This window comes from Chiloscyllium punctatum, chromosome 19 (assembly GCF_047496795.1).
Source record: "Chiloscyllium punctatum isolate Juve2018m chromosome 19, sChiPun1.3, whole genome shotgun sequence".
Classification (NCBI taxonomy): domain Eukaryota; kingdom Metazoa; phylum Chordata; class Chondrichthyes; order Orectolobiformes; family Hemiscylliidae; genus Chiloscyllium; species Chiloscyllium punctatum.
Window position 1 is genome coordinate 88,495,122 of NC_092757.1, and position 23,105 is coordinate 88,518,226.

At 42.4% G+C, this 23,105-nt stretch overlaps 1 protein-coding gene across 1 annotated transcript in view; it reads left to right on the top strand.

The window, feature by feature from the left end:
* Window positions 1–23,105, top strand: part of tex14 (testis expressed 14, intercellular bridge forming factor) — a 161,038-nt gene that overhangs the window by 76,957 nt on the left and 60,976 nt on the right. The window contains exons 9-15 of the mRNA XM_072589188.1: window positions 5,245–5,368; window positions 6,559–6,737; window positions 9,199–9,350; window positions 10,295–10,485; window positions 10,825–11,029; window positions 11,300–12,549; window positions 15,052–15,161. Coding sequence (XP_072445289.1) covers window positions 5,245–5,368; window positions 6,559–6,737; window positions 9,199–9,350; window positions 10,295–10,485; window positions 10,825–11,029; window positions 11,300–12,549; window positions 15,052–15,161 — 2,211 coding nt within the window. The remainder of the gene's footprint in view (window positions 1–5,244; window positions 5,369–6,558; window positions 6,738–9,198; window positions 9,351–10,294; window positions 10,486–10,824; window positions 11,030–11,299; window positions 12,550–15,051; window positions 15,162–23,105) is intronic.

Genomic DNA, 23,105 nt, shown 5'->3' on the forward strand with positions numbered 1-23,105 from the left:
TGGTCTTAGAATGTTTTGAACTTTTTAATCTATCTTTTTAGCCAGAAACAGCAGCTTAAATAATTGTCTTATCAAGGAGGTTATTTTTCAGCAAATGGCCCATATGTGTTTACATTAATGACAATTTTCAGTTTGGGATTTGATAATACACAGATAATATAACTTGCTTTTGTGTTATTAATAAAGCAGAAGATAACTGAAAGTTGTCCTGTGTACAGGGTGACACAGTCTGGTAAGCTGGAGACTCTGCCACTAGTATTCCTCCTCTTGTATTATATTTGAAGGAACAAGTAGGGATTATGTGAGATTGAACTCTGCATACACTTCTGGAGAAGTTAATTCTTGTATTTGTATACAAGGATTGCCTGAATAACCAAGATACTTGCCTCAGTCGTTGTTGTAAACTGTGTCTTGTAAATTGTATATCAGAGACCTTTATAGGTCTGAACTAGTTCTTGAGGATCTGTGGTAGTGTCCCTTCCTCTAGGAGAGGAAAACTGGGTTCAAGTCCCATCTCCTCTAGAGGTGTATAGTAACTCTCAACAGGTTGATCACAAGATATCAAGAGGTGAGTTTCTGTTCCATTTCTTTAGTGTAGTGGTTATCACATTTTCGGTGGACTGTTGTGGTAATTGGTAATGTCCCTACTCTGAACCAGGAGGTGGGGTACAATTCCCAGCTTTTACCAAGGCGTATAATGTCATTTCTGACCGGGTTGATTAGGCAATATGAGAAAAAGAGCTGAATGTCCCTGAAACAAAAATAGAAAGTGCTGAACAAACTCAACAGGTTTAAAGGAAAAACAGAGTTAGTGTTTAGAGTTTAGTAACCTTTTGTTTGAACTGACCTTGGCTTGGAAAGGGTGGTATTTATGTTGACAATGGGGTGGGGGAGAGAATAAAGTACATGGATAGCAGGTCCAAAGAGAGAGAGGAAAGGGATAGAAAACAAAGAGATTGCTGATGATAAACTGAGAGAAACAAATGCTGGGAAGGGTGCTAATGAGAAGTGCAAATGGTTGAAAATGAGAACTCTGTGCTGGGAGCAACCCATACTAGACCAGATGCAAGGGTGTGAGTAAGGGTAACAAACATAATGGAGGGTGTTCATGTTCTGAAAATATTAAACTCAGTGTTGAGTCCTGAGGATTGTAGTGTGCTTTGGCAGAGGATAAGCTGTTTTTCCTCCAGCTTGCATTGAGCCTCTGTTGAGAACTGCAGCAGGCCTGATTCAGAAATTATGGTATCATTGGACCCTGTCATGATGTTCACTGAGCAGATTGTCAAAATCATCTGGCAGAATGCCTCATCACCAGAACTTTCCAACAAGTACCAAGACATTGCTTGGCTGGTGATGAGAAGGGCACTACTGTGAGATCCTTCATGTGCGCTTGGACTCTGTGTGCCACCACAAGCTGCCCTCGAAGCAACTGCGGAGGGCAAGTGAAGAAGGTGTTTGGTATGCTTTCCTTTATTGGTCAGAGCATTGAATATAGGAGTTGGAGGTCATGTTGCAACTGCACTGGGCATTGGTTAGGCCACTTTTGGAATATTGCATGCAATTCTGGTCTCTTTCCTATTGGTAGGATGCTATAAAACTTGAAATGGTCAGAAAAGATTTACAAGAATATTGCCAGGTTTGGAGGATTTGAGCAATAAAGAGAGGTTGGATAGGCTGAGGCTGTTTTCCCTGGAGTGTCGGAGGCTGAAAGGTGACCTTATAGAGGTTTATAAAACCATGAGGGGCATGGGTAGGATAAGTAATCAAGGTCTTTTCCCTGGAGTGGGGGAGTCCAACTAGAGGGCATAGGCTTGTATGGAATGAGCTGCCAGAGGAAGTGGTGAAGGCTGGTACAGTTACAACATTTAAAAGGCATCTGGATGGATATATGAACAGCAAGGACTTAGAGGGATATGGGCCAAGTGCTGGCAAATGGGGTAGATTAGGTTAGGATATCTGGTTGGCATGGACAAATTGGACCAAAGTGTTTGTTTCCGTGCTGTACATCTCTATGACTCTAAGCAGAGACTGTCACACATGTCCTTCTGAAATGTGCCTTTGCAAAGGAAGTCTGGAGAGACATGCAGTGGTTTTTGTCAAGGTTCATCCTGAGCAATCCATGATGCAGGACTCTGTGCTGTACAGTCTGTTCTCTGGGACGCACAGCGAGACAAATTATCGACTGTGCCTAAAGGACCATCAGTTTGGTGAAAGACGCTCTTTGGTCTGCCCGAAACTTGTCGGTCTTCCAGAGCAAAGAGTTGACCCTGACTGAGTGTTGCAAATTGGCATATTCTACGGTCCAGGACTAAATGCTGAGGGATGCACTAAAGCTTGGGGCAGCTGCTGCCAAGGCACAGTGGGGAAAGACCACCTTCTGAGGTTTTTCAACCAAAGTACAATAAGAGCTGTTCAATTATTGGACCCTTGTGGTGCCTCAAATGTAAGAAAATATAGTCTTGTATAGGTAAATGTTTTGTGTTTGTTTGTTCTACGTATGTAAAGATTTTGTACAGAATCTAACTGCTATAGTGACAATGTACGTATATAAACATTTTGCATGAATAAAGTATAGTTTGGAAATTGAAAAAATAATTGTTGGCATCAGAATATAGTGGTGCATTCAAACGGCAGGCAACTGGAAGCTCAATGCTATTTTTACAGTGAAAGTGTTCAGCAAAGTGGTCACCCAGTCTGCATTTCCTCTCCCGAGTGTACAGGAGACCACATAGTGAGCAGTGAATACAATAGACTATACTGAATGAAGTGTAGATAAATCACTGCTTCACCTGGAAGGTGTGTCTGTGGCCTTAAATAGTGAGGAGGGAAGTGATAAACAGGCAAGTATTATAACTTTTGCAATTGTATGGGAAGTTACTGTGGGGGTATGGGGTGGTGTTGTTGGGTTGGAAGAGGCTTGGATCAGCGTGTCCCTGAGGGAATGCTGACAAGGGGAGGGGAATATTTGTATTCATGTTGGATGTGGAAGTTTTTGATCCTTTGCGTACTCAGACTATGGGGAGGAAGGTGAGGACCAAAGGGGCCTTCATTGCTGTGGGAGGCGAGGTATGATAGGAAGGGGAAAAGATGATAGGGAGGGAAAAGAATGATAGGAAGGGGCAAGGCTGATGGTGGAAAGGACAAAATATTGTTGGTGCAGCTGCACATTTACCTTTCATTATTCTGTGATGCCACAAGACAGACTTAAAGGACAGTGATCTTGTAGTTGCCTCATTAATCAAAATTATTAATTCCTGAATGTATCAAAGTGATACAAAGATAATTACAGAGCATCTTACTCTAAGACATGCTGTAATCATTGTTTCTGCAACAGATTACATTTTCATTGTATGCATATCCTTGAAATAATTGCCACCGAGTTCTGTGTAAAACAGTAGCAGGCTGCCTGGCTTAAACCAGGACAGCAGGGTCAGGAGTATTGATTATGTGGGGAAAGCACTGGAGTGCAAAGTGTTTGATCTGAGGATGCACATGTTAAAATGTGTTTGATCTGAAATAATAGCATCACTTATTTTAATATTGTGATTTTTGGTTAAATGTACAACAGGTGGAAAATATGAAAATATAATTTCTGTTTTAAAGGGTAGAACTGCTCCCTTGAGTGATCAATTTTATTTTTACATTGTTTATTTTGCTTCTCACATATTGAAATTGAATGTGAAAATGTTTGGTTCAAATAGATTGGCATTGCTAATTTTCAAGTATGAGAAATGGAATCCCAATTTATTATTGTGACAATACTGTTAAGTGTGAAGATTTAAAACATTTATTGAACTTTGAAAGAATCTTTGCTGTATGTTGCTATTGACCTTTTTAAAATTCCAGATTATACATACAGGGATCTCCGATTTACAAACGTCCAACTTACAAATGCTTGCACTTACGAACTACTAATATATTTAAGGATCTGACATGCAAACATTCACTTGTATTTGCAAACAGATTTTTTTTACTGTACTGTATTGTGTTCTGACCTGCATACAAATTGACTTATGGACCTAGTCAGGAATGGAATCTGTTCGTAACTCATGGCCTATACATGTAAAGTACCCAGTTTAGTTTAATAGGACGGGAGAGATGATAAAGTAAGTTATTAGTTGCTTGCCATGTTTTCAATAAATAAACAACCCTTAAGGATGCTGTCAAGCATGTAACAGAACTGTTTGATTTTTACACAGATAAGTGCATAAAATTTGTAAATTTTAGGAATTCAAAAGTATGCCAATTGTAAGTATAGTTTTACTACTGCTGCAGATCAAACGATCTTCCTCAAAATCCTGAATATAGCATGCCAGAATTCATCAAATCTTTGCATAATTTCTAAATTATTTGGAGTTAAACTGTGTTTAAAAATACAATAAATTGTTTGGATCTAATGTTCTTGAGTTTTTTGGGGGAATGTCCCAGAGCCATCATCAAATAATCTCAATATTCTGATTGTATTTCTGGATCATAGATTTCTGTTTTAATTAGATAGATAGTGGCTTGAACTGTGGTTTCTGTGTTATTTACCAAAATTATAAACCTGCACTTTATAAATGGGATTCATAATCTTGTTACATGAAATAATGAGGGAACATTTTCTTCCAGGTAAACTATTTAAAAGATGCTTCTGTTGTACTCAGATTACACAAAAATGATAGGTCACCTTTCATTGCATCTATAACACTGATAAAGGCTGTCAGTTTGATTCTCTTCTAAAGTACTTGTGCTGCATATTTGCTATAACACTGGAGGGGATGTTTCAGAAACAAGAGGAACCCTTGAAATACCTTGTTAGTCATGATTTGGAGGAGCTGGTGTTGGAATGGAGTGGACAAAGTTAAAAATTGCACAACACCAGGTTATAGTCCAACAGGTTTATTTGGAGACACTAGCTTTGGAAGCGTCACTTCTTCAGCAGGTGGTTGTTAGTGTACTGCTTGAAGCTTGATTGTTTTCACACAAAAGGATTAAAAGCTGGAATTAATATAGGTTCTGTTGAGAACATTTGCAGATTTACTAGGTAATTGTCAGAGTACAGTGTAAATCAAGTGATCAGCACAGCATTGCTTGGATATTACTCATCGAACCAAAAATGTTAAGTCGCACGGGGAGCACTAATTTTGATATAATTTGCCAGGTTTGGCCCGAACCTGGCTTATTTCTGCCAAATGGATTAGAATAAAACAACATGGACAGATTTTTTGACAAACAGTATCCATATTCTGTTATACCTTACAGTCAACTTCGGCACCCAAACTTCCTGATGCTGATGGCTGTGTGCCAGATGTCTGATCTGGATCAGATTCGTTTAGTGTATGAGAGAGTTAATCTTGGTTCCCTTTATGGAGTATTGCATGAGAGGGTAAGTTAGTATTTAAAACAATATTTTTAATACAACTTAAATCTTTCATGGTTATTATGTCATGTGTCAGTTACTGTTTGATGAATGGACACCCTTTGCTGAAAATAGTTATGTACATTATCATTATTATAATTTTGGCTAGGATTCCCAGGTTAAAAACTTGAGTTTATTTCAAAAAAGAGAAATAAAGAAACAAAGTAATGAATTACATTAGGCATCATTGTTTTTTTCTCTTAACTTGATAGCTCCTGTTTCAAAGCATTTCAATGTATGCTGCCTTCTCAGCTCTCTTAAGTAACTTTTGAACATAAGCACAAGATGTAGAACTTTACTGAAGAAATTAACTTCATGATGCCATTGTAAAACCACATGCAGTATAGCAGAAGAGGAAACTAAACAATAATTTATTTTCACATACTCCCATTGTTATTATTAAATATGCCAAAATAATCCACATAGGAATGGATGATCGTAGTGTTGATAGAGCACAAAATTACATCAGCCACAGCTTCTATTTTAAATACTGCAGTGCTTAGCAAAGTTACAACTTTATTTGAAAACATCAAATGTAACATTTCTCAAGAAATGAAACGGAACAGACCTTGGGATCTCTCACACTATATTCAATATAGAAGGCGCTGTATTCTATGATTTCTATTGAACAGAAATCCGACGCAGTGTGTACAATGTGTCGCAGGTATAGAGTTGAAAAATTGTTACATTCAGGTATAGCAGTTAGCATTTTTAAATATTGATGTTGTCTGTGGTCTCAGTATAATGTGCCATGATTTAATAGATATCTTACATCTGAAGATGAAATACTTTATTCAGAATTTATAGGTTTTGGTTCCCCAAATGTATTAATGGCTAAGTATACCATCTGATACTATTAGATGAAACAGATAAGAAGGTTGTAGATTTGAACCCCAGTCTGTTCCAGAACATTGATGGAGGTGATACAATTAACACTGGTCGTGCCAACAGTAGCTGTGTGAGTGAACACTTTTAGCAAAGGAAAGAAGGATATGGAAGATAATTTGTTTCAAAACCGGCTCAGCAGATCTCTATTTTGATTCAGAAGATTGTTATTAAGGCTTGGGTATTAATGCTGCATTTGTCATACGTTTACAAAGAATTTATGCTAAATATTGATAATAGTTTCTTTTGAATAAATAACTGTATCATTCCAGCGTTCAGAATTCCCAGTCTTGCTCATGGAGACGATTGTACAAATAATTCTACAGATTACTGATGCTGTGCTTTTCCTTCACTCACGGGGCTACATCCATCGAGCACTCACCTCTCACGCTGTGCAGCTTATTTTGCCTAGCATTGCCAAATTAAGCAACTTCGAATTCATGATTGAAAGGTACACATCTATTGATTTCCAATATTATATATTGAGGACAGTGCTTATCTCTATAGTTCCCATCAAAATTAATCCAGTAGCCCATGAGATCTTCTGATAAAAATCTGATATCATATGATCTACAATAAAGGATAAATAAAAGGTGAATGCTGAATTTGGGGAATGGGAGGTGAATAGAGAATCTGGCCTGGTTGACTGTGTGTATGGTATTGACAATTTAATCGAAAGCATGGAGAAAGCATGACGAGGTGGAGAGGTAAAGTACAGGAGTACAGTGAAAAGTGTACAAAGTTGCCATTCCTGGTACCATCTTAAGGGTGGCACAGTGGTTAGCACTGCTGCCTCACAGCGCCAGAGACCCGAGTTCAATTCCCGCCTCAGGCGACTGACTGTGTGGAGTTTGCACGTTCTCTCTGTGTCTGCGTGGGTTTCCTCCAGGTGCTCCGGTTTCCTCCCACAGTCCAAAGATGTGTAGGTCAGGTGAATTGGCCATGCTAAATTGCCCGTAGTGTTAGGTAAGGGGTAGATGTAGATGTAGGGGTATGGGTGGGTTACGCTTTGGCGGGGCGGTGTGGACTTGTTGCGCCGAAGGGCCTGTTTCCACACTGTAAGTAATCTAATCTAAGTACAAAGGTGCCTAGGTACAAAATAGAAAAATAAAAGTTAAAAGTTCAATATTACAGTTCTACTTAGTATAAAGTTTGTGCTTGGTCCTTGTAATGATTTTAAACTAGGTATACTCATACAATCACAATGTGGAGACCCCTATTGGTTCAGTAAGACAAAGGCAATGCTGCACTTCTTTAACTTCTGTTGTGGAGGTGCCAGTGTTGGAGTGGCGTGGACAAAGCTAGTACATTAGCTACCTGAAGAAGGAGCAGGGCTCCGAAAGTTTGTGGTTTCAAATAAACCTATTGGACTATAACCCAGTGTCGTGTGATTTTTGATTAATTTCTGTTGATATGGTACTGCAGTGTCTGGGCAGTTTCTATCGATATAATTAGCTACTACATTGAGGTGTGACAGTGAGACTTCTGTTGGTTTTATTAAGTATACAGTTGAACATCAGTATTAGGGTTAAAAATCACACAACACCAGGTTATAGTCCAACAGGTTTAATTGGAAGCACACTAGCTTTCGGAGCGTCGCTCCTTCATCAGGTGGTAGTGGAGGGCTCAATTCTAACACACAGAATTTATAGCAAAAATTTACAGTGTGATGTAACTGAACAATTGATTGTCTGTTAAGCCTTTCATCTGTTAGAATACCATGACAGTTTCACTTCTTTCATGTGTAAATCACAAAACCCTTTTTTTAAAAAGTTGCATTCTCAGGTTAGCTGTTAACAATGGTGATAGCTAGACAATATGTTGAAGGTGTTAGCCCCCTGTGTTCTCTGTCTATGCTATGATGTTTAGATTGATTCTAATCTTAAAAGTGAGATAACGGAGTTTTACATGAATTCATGCAGTTTTTGAGCAAAGTACAATGTAACCCTGCAAGTACAAATTCACCCCACAAAATATATAGTGTTGTGTGATTTTTAACTTTGTACACCCCACTCCAACACCGGCATCTCCAAATCAGTATTAGAATTTTATTTTAGTCAGGCAATGAGATGACTATTGACTGTTTGATTTGTACTTTTATATCTGTCAACTATTTTTGTAGCTATTTATTTGTTCATCTGAGGTTCCAATAGTTAGTGCGAAATTGTCATTGTTCAAAATTATATTAAAAATTATTTGGGGTCTGTTCTCAGCTGCTTCTGTGCCTGGTTTTGGTCAACATGGACTTTCTCCTGTTCAAGTTTTTCTGTTTGCTGGTTAAATCCCCACTTTTCTGCCAGGGACCCAGGTTCGATTCCAACTTTAGATGACTGTCTGTGAGGAGGTTGCTTATTCTCTCCGTGTCTGTGTGGGCTTCCTCCAGGTGCTCCAGTTTCCTCCTACATTCCAAAGAAGTGCAGGTTAGGTGAATTGGCCATGCTAAATTGCCCAAAGTGTTCACGATATGGTGCACTAGTTAGGGGTAAATACAGGAGGATCTGTGGACTTGTTGGGATTGTAGGGATTCTATGATTCTATGATTATTGATCTGATCATAGTCATCTTATCTGGTGACTTGGTAACCCCCTTCGACAGTGCTTTGCAGTCTTATCCAGATTGATCCACCTCCCAATCTCTTCTGCTTACCTTTCTATTCTTTGAACTCCCTGTCAGTCAGGTAGGGAGAATTTTAAATTAAAAAATAACTTTAAAATGAAAAACAAAATTTAAAGGATGATTTAAAGGGCAATTAAGGATGAACAGTAATTTCTGTCATGTCGGTAGCACCTAGATTCTATGAACAAATAAAAGTAGCTTCCCTAACCGTTATGGTCTGAAAAAAACCTTAAAACATCTTAATCAAATGCAATTTGTTCGAATATAATAACCTGTTTTTTGTAATATCTCTACAGCATTGATGGAGGCACGCACAGCAATCTCTCCCAATTCCCTATCCCATCACAGTTTTACAACTGGCTAGCACCAGAAATAATTCGGGGCAAACCTGCCACTTTCAAGTCAGATGTCTACAGCATTTGTACACTTATTCAGGAACTGCTTACAGGTATAGTTTTGCGTGTTAGCTGATACTTTAACAGGTTCTTGTGGAGCATAAGCACTGCTGGACCCATTGTATCAAATGGCCTGTTTCTTTAGTGCAGTTATTATTTATAATGCATACATCTTGGTAATGAAAATACTACATTGGCATTTTTATGGTGTGGAAGATGAGTAAAATCAGAAATTACTTCATTTTTACTTCCATAATTCAATTTCTCTATGATTATTTATGATAATGTAAAAGTTTCTAGTAAATACAAATAGAAATACAGAAATGAGGCACAAAAGACATGTCATATTGCAGTACCTATATACTGTGCTATTGCATGAAAGGTTGGCGCTTGCAAGTCCCTATTTGTGTTTTTCAGTGTTGAGCAATGTTCTTGCTTATCAGGTCATTTTCTATACTGTCAGCTGCAGGAAAGTTTGTTCTTTCTGCAGTTCTCACCCACCAATTCTCACTCCCTCAGCTGATTTACTCGGAACCCCAAGTAACAGTCTCATACTTCATTACCATCTCCCCCAGTAAAATGATGAGATTACCTTAGACTGAACATATTTACCCTGTGGAATGGCTGTGTAACGAACTGCTGATTTTCTGGGAGCCCACTGCTGAAGCAAGGAATGGTCACTGGATTTCATTCCCAAACTTATTACATTCATTTTACTGTTCAATTTGATATAGGTACAAAGTTAAGGCACAAGTTTACTCCAATGCTTTATTGCAACCCTCACACTGGGCCAATTATTTGTGAGTGTTATAGACTATCATGTAGTAGAGGCAGTAGCTTCTTACTGTTTCATTTTGGTTCAACACTTTGACAAGTCATACTATGTAGTTATTAACATATGTGGCATTGTGGACAATTATATTTATGTCATGGACTTTACCTATTAGTTCAGATTTGACATACTTTCAAACTTCTCATTGACGAAATTGTCATGCAGATGTAGTTCCCTGGGAAGACCTGGATGGATTTGCAGTGAAGGAATTAATAGCAGCAGGACGATATTTAACCGTGGATGAACAAGTTCCTAAGCCATACTATGACATAGTGCAAACTGGGATTCAACCAAAGCCGCAGAATCGGACTATGAACCTTCAAGATATCCGCTTTATTCTCCGGAATGACATCAAGGTGTGTAAACTGGTTGTTTTGGTGGAAAAAAACAGCCTCAGGAACATTTTTTTGGGGGGGGGGGATTTGTTTCAGTCCTAAACTTAATAACAGTGATTCTGAAATTGACTGAATACTCTGTTTCCATGCTGTACATCTTTATGACTCTATGATTCTAAACAGAGTTCCCATGGCTTTAAATAGACTCCTTATCTTGATTTTCTTACGACATTTTTATAAGGGCCACTTATTCTGCTCTAAGTGTTAGCCTGGTTATATATATCTTATTGACAAGTCTAAATGTTATGCAATTCAATTAGCTATTTTGGATAAATATCAATCTAGTCTCATTTAACACAGGATATAATTAGCAATCAGCAGAAATATACCCTTGAAAAAGTCCAATCCAAAGTGGAGAGCTTATATGATGATATCAATATGTCTGTGGCAGCCAGCTCAGATGATGCAGACTTCAAGAAAGAGCAGGTACAAGTTCAGGAGGTGAATGCCAGCAAAGGAAGAAAACCTGAACATGTAAAAGAAGCCCAGATCACAACAGAGAATGGTATGGAAGTTGCTTTGATAAATAATTGTTCTGTTGGCATTTGTACACACAATCATTAAATTTTACTTTTATCTGAACTTCCTTCACCAAAAATCACTGCGTAGTGGTATACCTGGGATTAATGACAGTTAAGCTTTACTAAGGCATACTGGATCTTGCTTTAGATCAATGGAGGCTTTTTAAAAAGAGTTTTTCATGAATTTGCCCCAATTTTATTGGAGAGAAGGAGGAAGAAAATAAACAAGGAGCCTACCTTTTTATATTTTTCAGATCATTCCTATTACAACTTGGGTCGGAGCACTAGCCTCAGTCCAAAGAAAGAAAGTGAACTAGCTGGTGAAGTCATAGATTTGAACACTGAATCATCACAACAGATTACGGTTCTGTATGATTGTTGGAGAACAGAGCAAAATCAAACTGAAGATACTGCAATGTCTAGAATCCAGGCAAAGGTTTGTGACAAAGATAAACTTAGTAAAGACCCGTGGAATGAGTTTGAACAGGCTTATGGCATTGACCCAGCTGAAAGCCAACGAGCCAAACATGAAACTGATGTTCTCGAACAATTACATGAACTAGACCTTGCATTAGAAGAAATGTATGCTACATCTGACAGTCAACCAGCAGATGGTGATTTAGAGACAAGTCTGTTACACTACGATAGCACAGGGGAGAATTCTGAGGAAGATAGCAGTGTATGCTTGGAAACAACAACAGAATATGCATCAGATGAGGAAAATGAACAGTTTGAGTTTCGTAAAAGGTCAGGAGTGGAAGATTTAGCCAGTGATCGCGAAAAACAAAGTGTGATCGCCTCATGTGCATTGAGCAACAGAGTACTGGAGGAAGAGAAGAACTCTGTGACTAATATGTCAATCCAGCACTCAATCAGTAGCTGTGCGATTAACATTCAAACATCTAAACATCTACTGCAACAAGCTTTCAGTGCCCTTGATCACATTACAAGAGGATACAACCCTGAAGTAAACAAAATACTGAAAATTGCAGAAGAAGCTAAAACACATGATTTACCGATCTTAGAGATTGCTCCCAACACTCAGCTACCTGGCTTTGATGAAGTTGACTATCAGAAGAAAAGTGAAAATGGGAATCGAAGGAGTAATCTGTGCAATGACAGCCGCCTTGTGATCCCTATAGCCGTGGCTCCTCCAGGATGCTATCAGCTCCCAGTGTACAAAGTGAGAAAGAGGCACGGAGCTGATCCTGTTGTGAGTATTCAACCAGCATCAAAGGTTCTGAGTTGGACTCAAGGTGACCACACATCAGTAGTGAAAGCTTGTTCTAATGTTCTTGATGTTCTAAAGACATCAGACACCTATGCAGATGGGACACAAACTACCTGTTTACTGAAGAAGCAAGTGAATGAAGAAGAGTCTGGTAACAGCTCTGCCATGGATAAACGTGTTGCTTCTTTGTCAGAACACAAGAGAACATTGGCAATGAAGAGTAAGAAGAAAAAGAATATATTAGCTCAAGCTCACCATCAGGATGCTTACCCTGTAAGTTTCTAAAACCACTGAAACATAATGATATGAAATTTGCTACTTTCTTTGTAGCAAATTTTAATGTGAACTATTTGTTATTTTATCTTACGCGTCACACTACATTATTTTGCTTCCCATCATGGGTAGAGTGGGCAATGCACTTTTAACAGCCAAAGTATAATGCAGGGGTAAAGGCTTTATGATCGAAAAGTGTGGCGCTGGAAAAGCTCAGCCAGTGAGGCAGCATCTGAGGAGCAGGAAAATCGATGTTTCAGGCATAAGTCCTTCATCAGGAATGAGACTTGTGGGCCAAGGGGGCTGAGAGATAAATAGAGAAGGGTGGGGTTGGGGTAGCTGGAAATGCGATAGGTAGATGAAGGTGGGTGAAAGTGATAGGTTGGAGAGGAGGGTGGAGCAGATAGGTGGGAAGGATAATGGACAGGTAGGACAAGTCAAGGGTACGGTGCCGAGATGGAAGGTTGCGACTGGGATAAGGTAGGGGGAGGGGAAATAAGGAAACTGGTGAAATCCTCATTGATCCCATGTGGTTGGAGGGTCCCAAGACAGAAGATGTGGCGTTCTTCCTCCAGGCATCGGGTGGTAAGGGTTTGGCGATGGAGGAGGCCCAGGATCTGCATGTCCTTGGTGGAGGGGGAGGGGGAGGGGGAGGGGGAGTTAAAGTGTTCAGCCACAAGATGGTAGGGTTGGTTAGTGTGGGTGTCTCAGAGATGTTCTCTGAAATGATCCGCAAGTTGGCGTCCTGTCACCCTAATGTAGAGGAGACCACATCGAGTGCAACGGATATAGTAGATAACATGTGTCGAAGTACAGGTAAATTTCTGTCAAATGTGGAAAGATCCTTTGGGGCCTTGGACAGAGGTGAGGAGAGAGGGTAGGCGCAGGTTTTGCACCTACCCTCTTTTGCACTACTTGCAGTGTCAGGGGAAGGTGCCAGGAGTGGAGAGTGGATCATTGGAGGTCGTGGACCTGACAAGGAAGTCGCAGAGTGAATAGTCTCTCCAAAATGCAGATAGGATTGGGGAGGGAAATATATCGGTGATGGCAGGGTCTGTTTATAGGTGGTGGAAATGGCAGAGGATGATGTGATGTATCTGGAAGTTGGTGGGGTTGAAGGTGAGGACCGGGGGTTTCTGTCATCGTGGCAATTGGAGGGGTGGGGTTCAAAGGCAGAGCGGGAAGTGGATGAGATGCGCTGGAGGACATCGTCAACCACATGGGAGGGGAATTTGAAGAATGCAGTCTTTGAAGAAGGAGAGCATCTGGGATGTTCCCAATTCCTCTGCCTCCACCGCATCTGTTCTCAGGAGGGTCAGTTCTACATCCCAGATGGTCTCCTTCTTCAAACACTGCAATTTCCCCTACCACGTGGTCGACAATGTCCTCCAGTGAATCTCATCTACTTCCCACACCTCCTCTCTTGAACCCCACCCCTCCAATCACCACAATGACAGAACCCCCCCCCCCCCCCCCCCCGGTCCTCACCTTCCTCCCCACCAACCTCCGGATATATTGCATAATCCTCCGCTATTTCCACCAGATACAAACAGACCCCATGACCAGAGATATATTTCCCTCCCCACCTCTATCTGCGTTTCGGAGAGACCATTCCCCCCGTGACTCCCTTGTTAGGACCAGGCCCCTTACCAATCCTCCCTCCACTCCTGGCACCTTCCCCTGCCAGTGCAAGAAGTGCAAAACCTGCACCCACGCCTCTCTCCTCACCTCCGTCCAAGGCCTCAAAGGATCCTTCCACAGACAGAGATTTACCTGTACTTTCACACACGTCATTTACTGTATCCGTTGCATGCAATGTAGTCTCCTCTGCATTGGAGAGACAGGACGCCAACATGCGGATCATTTCAGAGAACATCTCTGGGACACCCACACTAACCAACCCCATTACCCTGTGGCTGAACACTTTAACACCCCCTCCCACTCCACCAAGGTCATGCAGGTTCTGGGCCTCCATCGCCAAACTCTTACCATCTGACACCTGGAGGAAGAATGCTTAATCTTCTGCCTTGGGAACCTCTAACCACATGGGATCAATGTGGATTTCACCAATTTCCTCATTTCCGTTCCCCCCCCCCCATCCCAGTCGTAACCTTCCAACTCGGCACCGCCCCCTTGACCTGTTCTACCTGTCCATTATCCTTCCCAGCTATCTGCTTCACTCTCGTCTCCGACCTATCACTTTCACCCACCTTCATCTATCTATTGCATTCCAACTACCTTCCCCAAAGCCCCACCCCACTCCCATTTATCTCTCAGCCCCCTTGGCCAAAAGGCCTCATTCCTGATGAAGGACTTATGTTCAAAACATTAATTCTCCTGCTTCTTGGATGCTGCCTGACCAGCTGTGCTTTTCCAGCACCACACTCTTCAACTTTGATTTCCAGCATCTGCAGTCCTCACTTGCTACTAATGGCTTTATAATGCAAATTTTGGTTAATTAAAATAATAGTGATTTATAAAAAAATTACTTTCTTGCTGCAGACTCGTAGAGGCCGCATACCTATGAGAATCCCAGCAGAAGGTAACCAGCAAGAATATAGAAAGCAAAGCATGTATCTATCCGGCAATAGAAGAATCCACATTACTCAAAGGTGAATGTCCTGTGTAGTTTTGCCGTTCTGATTCTGGGTACCTATGAGTGAGCTCTGTGTGCATATGTTTGCTGTACCTGCTGTGCTGAAGTCCTACTTATCCCCAGTGTTGTAAAGGATGGGTCTGGTCAAACTGTTCTAGAGTGTTCCAAGTTGTTGGACTGTACTGTGCCACCTGTCCCTTGTAGAGATATTTGTACAGGGAGAAACACCTTTTAGCACAAGTCCAACAGGCAGTGATCAGCATGTAATGTTTTTGTAATGTAATGTCCTGCAGGGAAAGGAGAAGCTCTATACTATTGGATTGTTCCCTAAACTGACTGACAAAATAATTTGATAGAATGCATAATCAACTAGGCATTGCTTGGCTGATGGTGAGACAGGCATTACCCATCAGATTTTTCATGCATGCCTAGACTTTCTATGTCATGACATGATGCCGTCGCGACAGCCTGGGTGATGAGAATCTCACCACAAATCTCCTTCTAGAATGTTTCTTTGCAAAGAAGGTCTAGAGATTGTTTTTTGTCGAGGTTCATCCTGAGCCGATCTGTGATGCATGACTCAGTGCTCTGCAGGCTGTTCCCATTAACGCACACCGAGACAAACATCAACTGTACCTGGAAAACCATAAATTCCATGAAAGACATTCTTTGGTCTGCCTGAAACTTGTGATCTTCCAGTGCAAAGCATGGTCCTTGATTAAGTATTGCAGACCGGCACATTCCAAGGCCCAGGACTACATACTGAGGGATGTACTAAAGCTTGGAGCAGCCACCGCCATGGTGCAGTGGGGAAATGCCATAGGGAAATGCCACTGTCTAAAGCCATTCTGCCATGGTATCTCAAGGATCTGACAACTTATAGAACCTCTTGTAGCTTGTATTGGAATAGAAATAGTTTCTTGTCATATTTAATAAATGTTCCAGTTTGAGATTTGGAGTTCCAATTTGGCATTTGGATTGAAGCAACTAACAGTGCAATGTTCAGATGAAAAATGTGATATATTTATTGCATGTTCTGTAATATTTGACTTGAACTGCTTTGTCATATAGATAATTAATGAATAAAATATATTATTGCAGAGAAATATATCTAACACAGTAATGTAACAAATACTTCATTGCACTCCATTATTTGGTGATTATTCCAATTTCGGTCATTCTTTTCCCACCAACAGAGATGACAGAATAAATTAATGATTTAATCTTGGCCTAAATTGGAATCGGAATTTTAATTTTGGCTCTCTTTTTGGCTAATAGTATTATATCCAAGTCAGAAACTTTTGAGTTCATGCCCCACTCCAGACAATTAAATGTGTAACCTAGGCTGATACTAAGGAAAAACTGTACTGTTGAAGGTGCCGTCTTTCAGAAGAGACATTAATAAGGGTCATGTCTGCCCTCTCAGATGGATGTAAAAGATCCCACAGCATTATTTAGAAAATGAGCAGCTATGTTTCCCTGTTATCCTGGCCAACATTTATCCCTAAGCCAGCATCACTAAAAACATTGTGACAATCATATTAAGTAAAACCAATGCTGTAGATCAGAAACAAGAATAGAAATTGCTGGAATAGCTCAGCAGGTCTGGCAGCATCTGTGAAGACAAATCAGAGTTAACATTTCAGGTCCAGTGACCCTTCCTCAGAACTGATGGTAAATAGGAAAATGTTGGTTTGTATGCAGAAAATAGGGTGGAGGGAGGGGTTAAGAAATAAATGATAGGTGGGGGTAGAGTCATAGAGATGTACAGCATGGAAACAGACCCTTCGGTCCAACCCGTCCATGCCGACCAGATATCCCAACACAGTCTAGTCCCACCTGCCACCACCTGGCCCATATCCCACTAAACCCTTCCTATTCATATACCCATCCAAATGCCTCTTAAATGTTGCAATTGTACCAGCCTCCACCACTTCCTCTGGCAGCTCCTTCCATATACATACCACCTTCTGTGTGAAAAAATTGCCCTGTAGGTCTCTTTTATATCTTTCCCCTCTCACCCTAAACCTATGCCCTCTAGTTCTGGACTCCCCAACCCCAGGGAAAAGATTTTGCCTATTTACCCTATCCATGCCCCTCATAATTTGTAAACCTCTATAAGGTCACCCCTCAGCCTCTAAGGCTCCAGGAAAAACAGTCCCAGCCTGTTCAGCCTCTCCCCATAGCTCACATCCTCCATCCCTGGCAACATGCTGGCAAATCTTTTCTGAACCCTTTCAAGTTTTACAACGTCTTTCCGACAGGAAGGAGACCAGAATTGCACGCAGTATTCCAAAAGTGGCCAACCAATGTCCTATACAGCCACAACATGACCTCTCAACTCCTGTACTTTAATATTCTGACTAATAAAGGAAAGCATACCAAACGCCTTCTTCACTATCCTATCTACCTGCGACTCCACTTTCAAGGAGATATGATCCTGCACTCCAAGGTCTCTTTGTTCAGCAACACTCCCTAGTACCTTACCATTAAGTGTATAAATCCTGCTAAGATTTGCTTTCCCAAACAGCACCTCGCATTTATCTGAATTAAACTCCATCTGCCTCTTCTCAGCCCATTGGCCCATCTGGTCAAGATCCTGTTGTAATCTGAGGTAACCCTATTTGCTGTCCACTACTACAATTTTGGTATAATCTGCAAACTTACTAACTGTACCTCTTATGCTCGCATCCAAATTATTTATGTAAATGACAAAACGTAGAGGACCCAGCTCCGATCCTTGTGGCACTCCACTGGTCACAGGCCTCCAGTCTGAAAAACAACCCTCCACCACCACCCTCTATCTTCTACCTTTGAGATAGTTCTGTATCCAAATGGCTAGTTCTCCCTGTATTCCGTGAGATCTAACCTTGCTAATCAGTCTCCCATGGGGAACCTTGTCAGACGCCTGACTGAAGTCCATATAGATCACATCTATTGCTCTGCCCTCATCAATCCTCTTTGTTACTTCCTCAAAAAAACCCACTCAGGTTTGTGAGACATGATTTCCCACGCACAAAACCATGTTGACTCTCCCTAATCAGTCCTTGCCTTTCCAAATACATGTGCATCCTGTCCCTCAGGATTCCCTCTAACAACTTGCCCACTACCAAGGTCAGGCTCACCGGTCTATAGTTCCCTGGCTTGTCCTTACCACCCTTCTTAAATAGTGGCACCACATTAGCCAACCTCCAGTCTTCCAGCACCTCACCTTTGACTATCGATGATACAAATATCTCAGCAAGTGGCCCAGCAATCATTTCTCTAGCTTTCCACAGAGTTCTAGGGTACACCTGGTCAGGTCCTGGGGATTTATCCACTTTTAACTGTTTCAAGACATCCAGCACTCCCTCCTCTGTAATATGGGCATTTTGCAAGATGTCACCATCTATTTCCCTACAGTCTATATCTTCCTTATCCTTTTCCACAGTAAATACTGATGCAAAATACTCATTTAGTATCTCCCCCATTTTCTGTGGCTCCACACAAAGGCTGCCTTGCTGATCATTGAGGGGCCGTATTCTCTCCCTAGTTACTCTTTTATCCTTAATGTATTTATAAAAACCATTTGGATTCTCCTTAACCCTATTTGCCAAAGCTATCTCATGTCCCCTTTGTGCCCTCCTGATTTCCCACTTAAGTATACTTTTACTTTCTTTATACTCTTCTGAGGATTCATTCGATCTATCCTATACCTTACATATACTTCCTTTTTCCTAACCAAACCCTCAATTTCTTTAGTCAGCCAGCATTCCCTATACCTACCAGCCTTCCCTTTCACCCTAACAGGAATATACTTTCTCTGGATTCTCGTTATCTCATTTCTGAAGGCTTCCCAATTTCCAGCCATTCTTTTACCTGCGAACGTCTGCCCCCAATCAGCTTTTGAAAGTTCTTGCCTAATACCGTCAAAATTGGCCTTTCTCCAATTTAGAATTTCGACTTTTATATCTGGTCTATCCTTTTCCATCATTAGAGCCTGAAGAGAGAGAAGAACAATTGGACAGACAAAGGTTTAGTTTATGATCTGACTAGGAGGGTGAATACTTGTTAATGGAGACTGTTAGTGACTAACAGAAGGTAGTGTCTACTGGCAGACTATGTAATAACAAGGCCTGGTGTGTGGGTAGGGGGCTAAGACATAGAAAAATTCAGGCCCTAAAATTATTGAATTCGATATTGAGTCCGGAGGGCTGCAGGGTGCTCGGTTGAACATTCCTAGGTAAAAACAAGGACTGCAGATGCTGGAAACCAGATTCTAGATGAGAGTGGTGCTGGAAAATCACAGCAGTTCAGGCAGCATCCAAGAAGCAGGAAAATCGACGTTTCGGGCAAAAGCCCTTCATCAGGAATAGAGGCAGAGTGCCTGCAGGATGGAGAGATAAATGAGAGGAGGGTGGGGGTGGGGAGAAAGTAGCATAGAGTACAATAGGTGAATGGGGGTGGGGATGGAGTTAATAGGTCAGAGAGGATGGTGGAGTGGATGGGTCAAAAGGAAGATAGGCAGGTAGGACAAGTCATGGGGACATTACTGAGCTGGAAGTTTGGAACTGGGGTGAGGTGGGGGAAGGGGAAATGAGGAGACTGGTGAAGTCCACATTGATGCCCTGGGGTTGAAGTGTTCCGAGGTGGAAGATGAGGCGTTCTTCCTCCAGGTGTCGGGTGGTGAGGGAGCGGCGGTGAAGGAGGCCCAGGACCTCCATATTCTCGGCTGATTGGGAGGGGGAATTGAAATGTTGGGCCATAAGGTGGTGTGGTTGATTAGTGTGGGTGTCCCAGAGGTGTACCCTAAAGCACTCTGCTCGGAGGAGTCCAGTCTCCCCAATGTAGAGGAGACCACATCGGGAGCAACAGATACAATAAATGGTATTGGTGGATGCGCAGGTAAAACTTTGATGGATGTGGAAGGCTCCTTTGGGGCCTTGGATGGAAGTGAGGGAGGAGGTGTGGGTGCAAGTTTTGCAACTCCTGCGGTGGCAGGGGAAGGTGCCAGGACGGGAGGGTGGGTTGTAGGGGGGCGTGGACCTGACCAGGTAGTCACGGAGGGAACAGTCTTTGCGGAAGGCGGAAAGGGGTGGGCAGGGAAATATATCCCTGGTGGTGGGGTCCGTTTGGAGGTGGCGGAAATGTCGTTGGATGATTTGGTTTATGCGAAGGTTGGTAGGGCGCAAGGTGACCATTGAGGGGGGGTCTGTCCTTCTTACAGGTGAAGGGGTGGGGTCTGAGGGCGGAGGTGCGGGATGTGGACGAGATGCATTGGAGGGCATCTTTAACCACGTAGGAAGGGAAATTGCGATCTCTAAAGAAGGATGCCATCTGGTGTGTTCTGTGGTGGAACTGGTCTTCCTGGGAGCAGATACGTTGGAGGCGGAGGAATTGGGAATACGGGATGGCATTTTTGTAGGAGGTAGGGTGGGAAGAGGTGTAATCCAGGTAGCTATGGGTGTCCCGACCAAAGAGGTAGCCATGGGCACCCGCATGGGCCCCAGCTATGCCAGTCTCTTTGTTGGCTACGTAGAGCAGTCCATCTTCCGTAGTTACACCGGCATCACTCCCCACCTCTTCCTCCGCTACATTGATAACTGCATTGGCGCCACCTCATGCTCCCACGAGGAGGTTGAGCAATTCATCAACTTCACCAACACATTCCACCCTCACCTTAAATTTACCTGGACCATCTCCGATACCTCCCTCCCCTTCCTGGACCTCTCCATCTCCATTAATGATGACTGACTTGACACCGACATTTTTTACAAACCCGACTCCCACAGCTACCTGGATTACACCTTTTCCCACCCTACCTCCTGCAAAAATGCCATCCCGTATTCCCAATTCCTGCACCTCTGTTGTATCTGATCCCAGGAGGACCAGTTCCACCATAGAACACACCAGATGGCCTCCTTCTTTAGAGGCTGCAATTTCCCTTCCCACGTGATTAAAGATGCCTTCCAATGCATCTCATCCACATCCCGCACCTCCACCCTCAGATCCCACCCCTCCAACCGTAACAAGGACAGAACTCCCCTGATGCTCACCTTCCACCCTACCAACCTCCGCTTAAACCAAATCATCCGATGACATTTCCGCCACCTCCAAATGGACCCCACCACCAGGGATATATTTCTCTCCCCACCCCTTTCTGCCTTCCGCAAAGACCACTCCCTCCGTGCCTACCTGGTCAGGCCCACGCCCCCTAACAACCCACCCTGCCGTCCTGGCACCTTCCCCTGCCACCGCAGGAATTGCATAACCTGCGCCCACACCTCCTCCCTCACCTCCATCCAAGCCCCAAAGGAGCCTTCCACATCCATCAATGTTTTACCTGCGCATCCACCAATGTCATTTATTGTATCCATTGCTCCCGATGCAGTTTCCTCTACATTGGGGAGACTGGACGCCTCCGAGCAGAGTGCTTTAGGGAACATCTCTGAGACACCCACACCAATCAACCACACCGCCCTGTGGCCCAACATTTCAATTTCCCCTCGCACTCAGCCGAGGACATGGAGGCCCTGGGCCTCCTTCACCGCCGCTCCCTCACCACCCAACGCCTGGAGGAAGAACACCTCATCTTCTGCCTCGGAACACTTCCACCCCAGGGCATCAATGTGGATTTCACCAGTTTCCTCATTTCCCCTTCCCCCACCACACCCCAGTTCCAAACTTCCAGCTCAGCACTGTCCCCATGACTTGTCCTACCTGCCTATCTTCCTTCCCATCTCCACTCCACCATCCTCTCTGATCTATCACCTTCATCCCCACCCCCATTCACCCATTGTACTCTTTGCTACTTTCCCCCACCCTCCTCTCTGACTTGTCACCTCCATTCCCACCCCCATTCATCTATTGTACTCTATGCTACTTTCTCCCCACCCCCACCCTCCTCTCATTTATCTCTCCACCCTGCAGGCACTCTGCCTCTATTCCTGATGAAGGGCTGTTGCCCGAAACGTCGATTTTCCTGCTCCTCGGATGCTGCCTGAACTGCTGTGCTTTTCCAGCACCACTCTAATCTAGAATGTTGAACATTCCTGCCACTTCTGTTTCTGTTTCTGTTTCTGTGACAATCATTGCTGTTTGTGAGAGCTTAGTGTATTTAAATTGGCTGTTTAGTTTCCAGTTTTATAATAGTGACTATACTCCACAAAGCATTTAATTTGCTGTAACATGTCTTGGTGTGGCCTGCTGTTGTGAAAGCAATTATATAAATTCAAGTTTTTCTTTGAGCCAAAGACTTAATCGCATACATTTCCCATAAATGCAGGTTTTTAATCCAAACTGACAATCATGAGAGAAGGCTGAAATACTTGTTTTCTAAATGACATTCTATTGAACACAATGTTTAAAGCTGACATCAGCCCTCACTCACTGGTGCCTTGGTTTGGAGAATTAAAAAAAAGCTTGTATTTTAGCACTTTTCATGGCCACCAGATGCTTCAAAGTGCTTTACAGCCAGTAATTGAGTTCAGCCTGCTCAGTTTTGGGGATGTCAGATTTCTGGTGATTTAGGAACAGAAATAGGCCTGCTTTGCCTTTCAGCAGATCATAGCTGTTTGTAGCCCAAACTCTACTTAATTTTTATTTTAATATCTTTTGATTCCCTTGTCAATCGAAAATCTGTCCAAATGTTTCTTGAATACACAGTATTCAGTGATCCAACCTGCACTGCTCAATGGAGAAGATAATTCCACAGACTGATGATCCCTCTGATAGAGAAAAAAATTCTCCTTATCTCTGTCTTAATTAGGAGATCCCTCATTGTTAAACTGTGTTCCCGATAGTTCAAATCTCTCCTACAGGGGAAACATCTTATGCACCCTATCAAGTCCCTCAGGATCTTAAATGTTCAATAAGATCACTTCTCATTCTTCTAAACACTGTTGGATATAGGCCCTAAGACTATATAACCTGCTGAGCATTTCCCCTAACCCCTTCCTCTCAGGAATCAGTTAAGTGAATC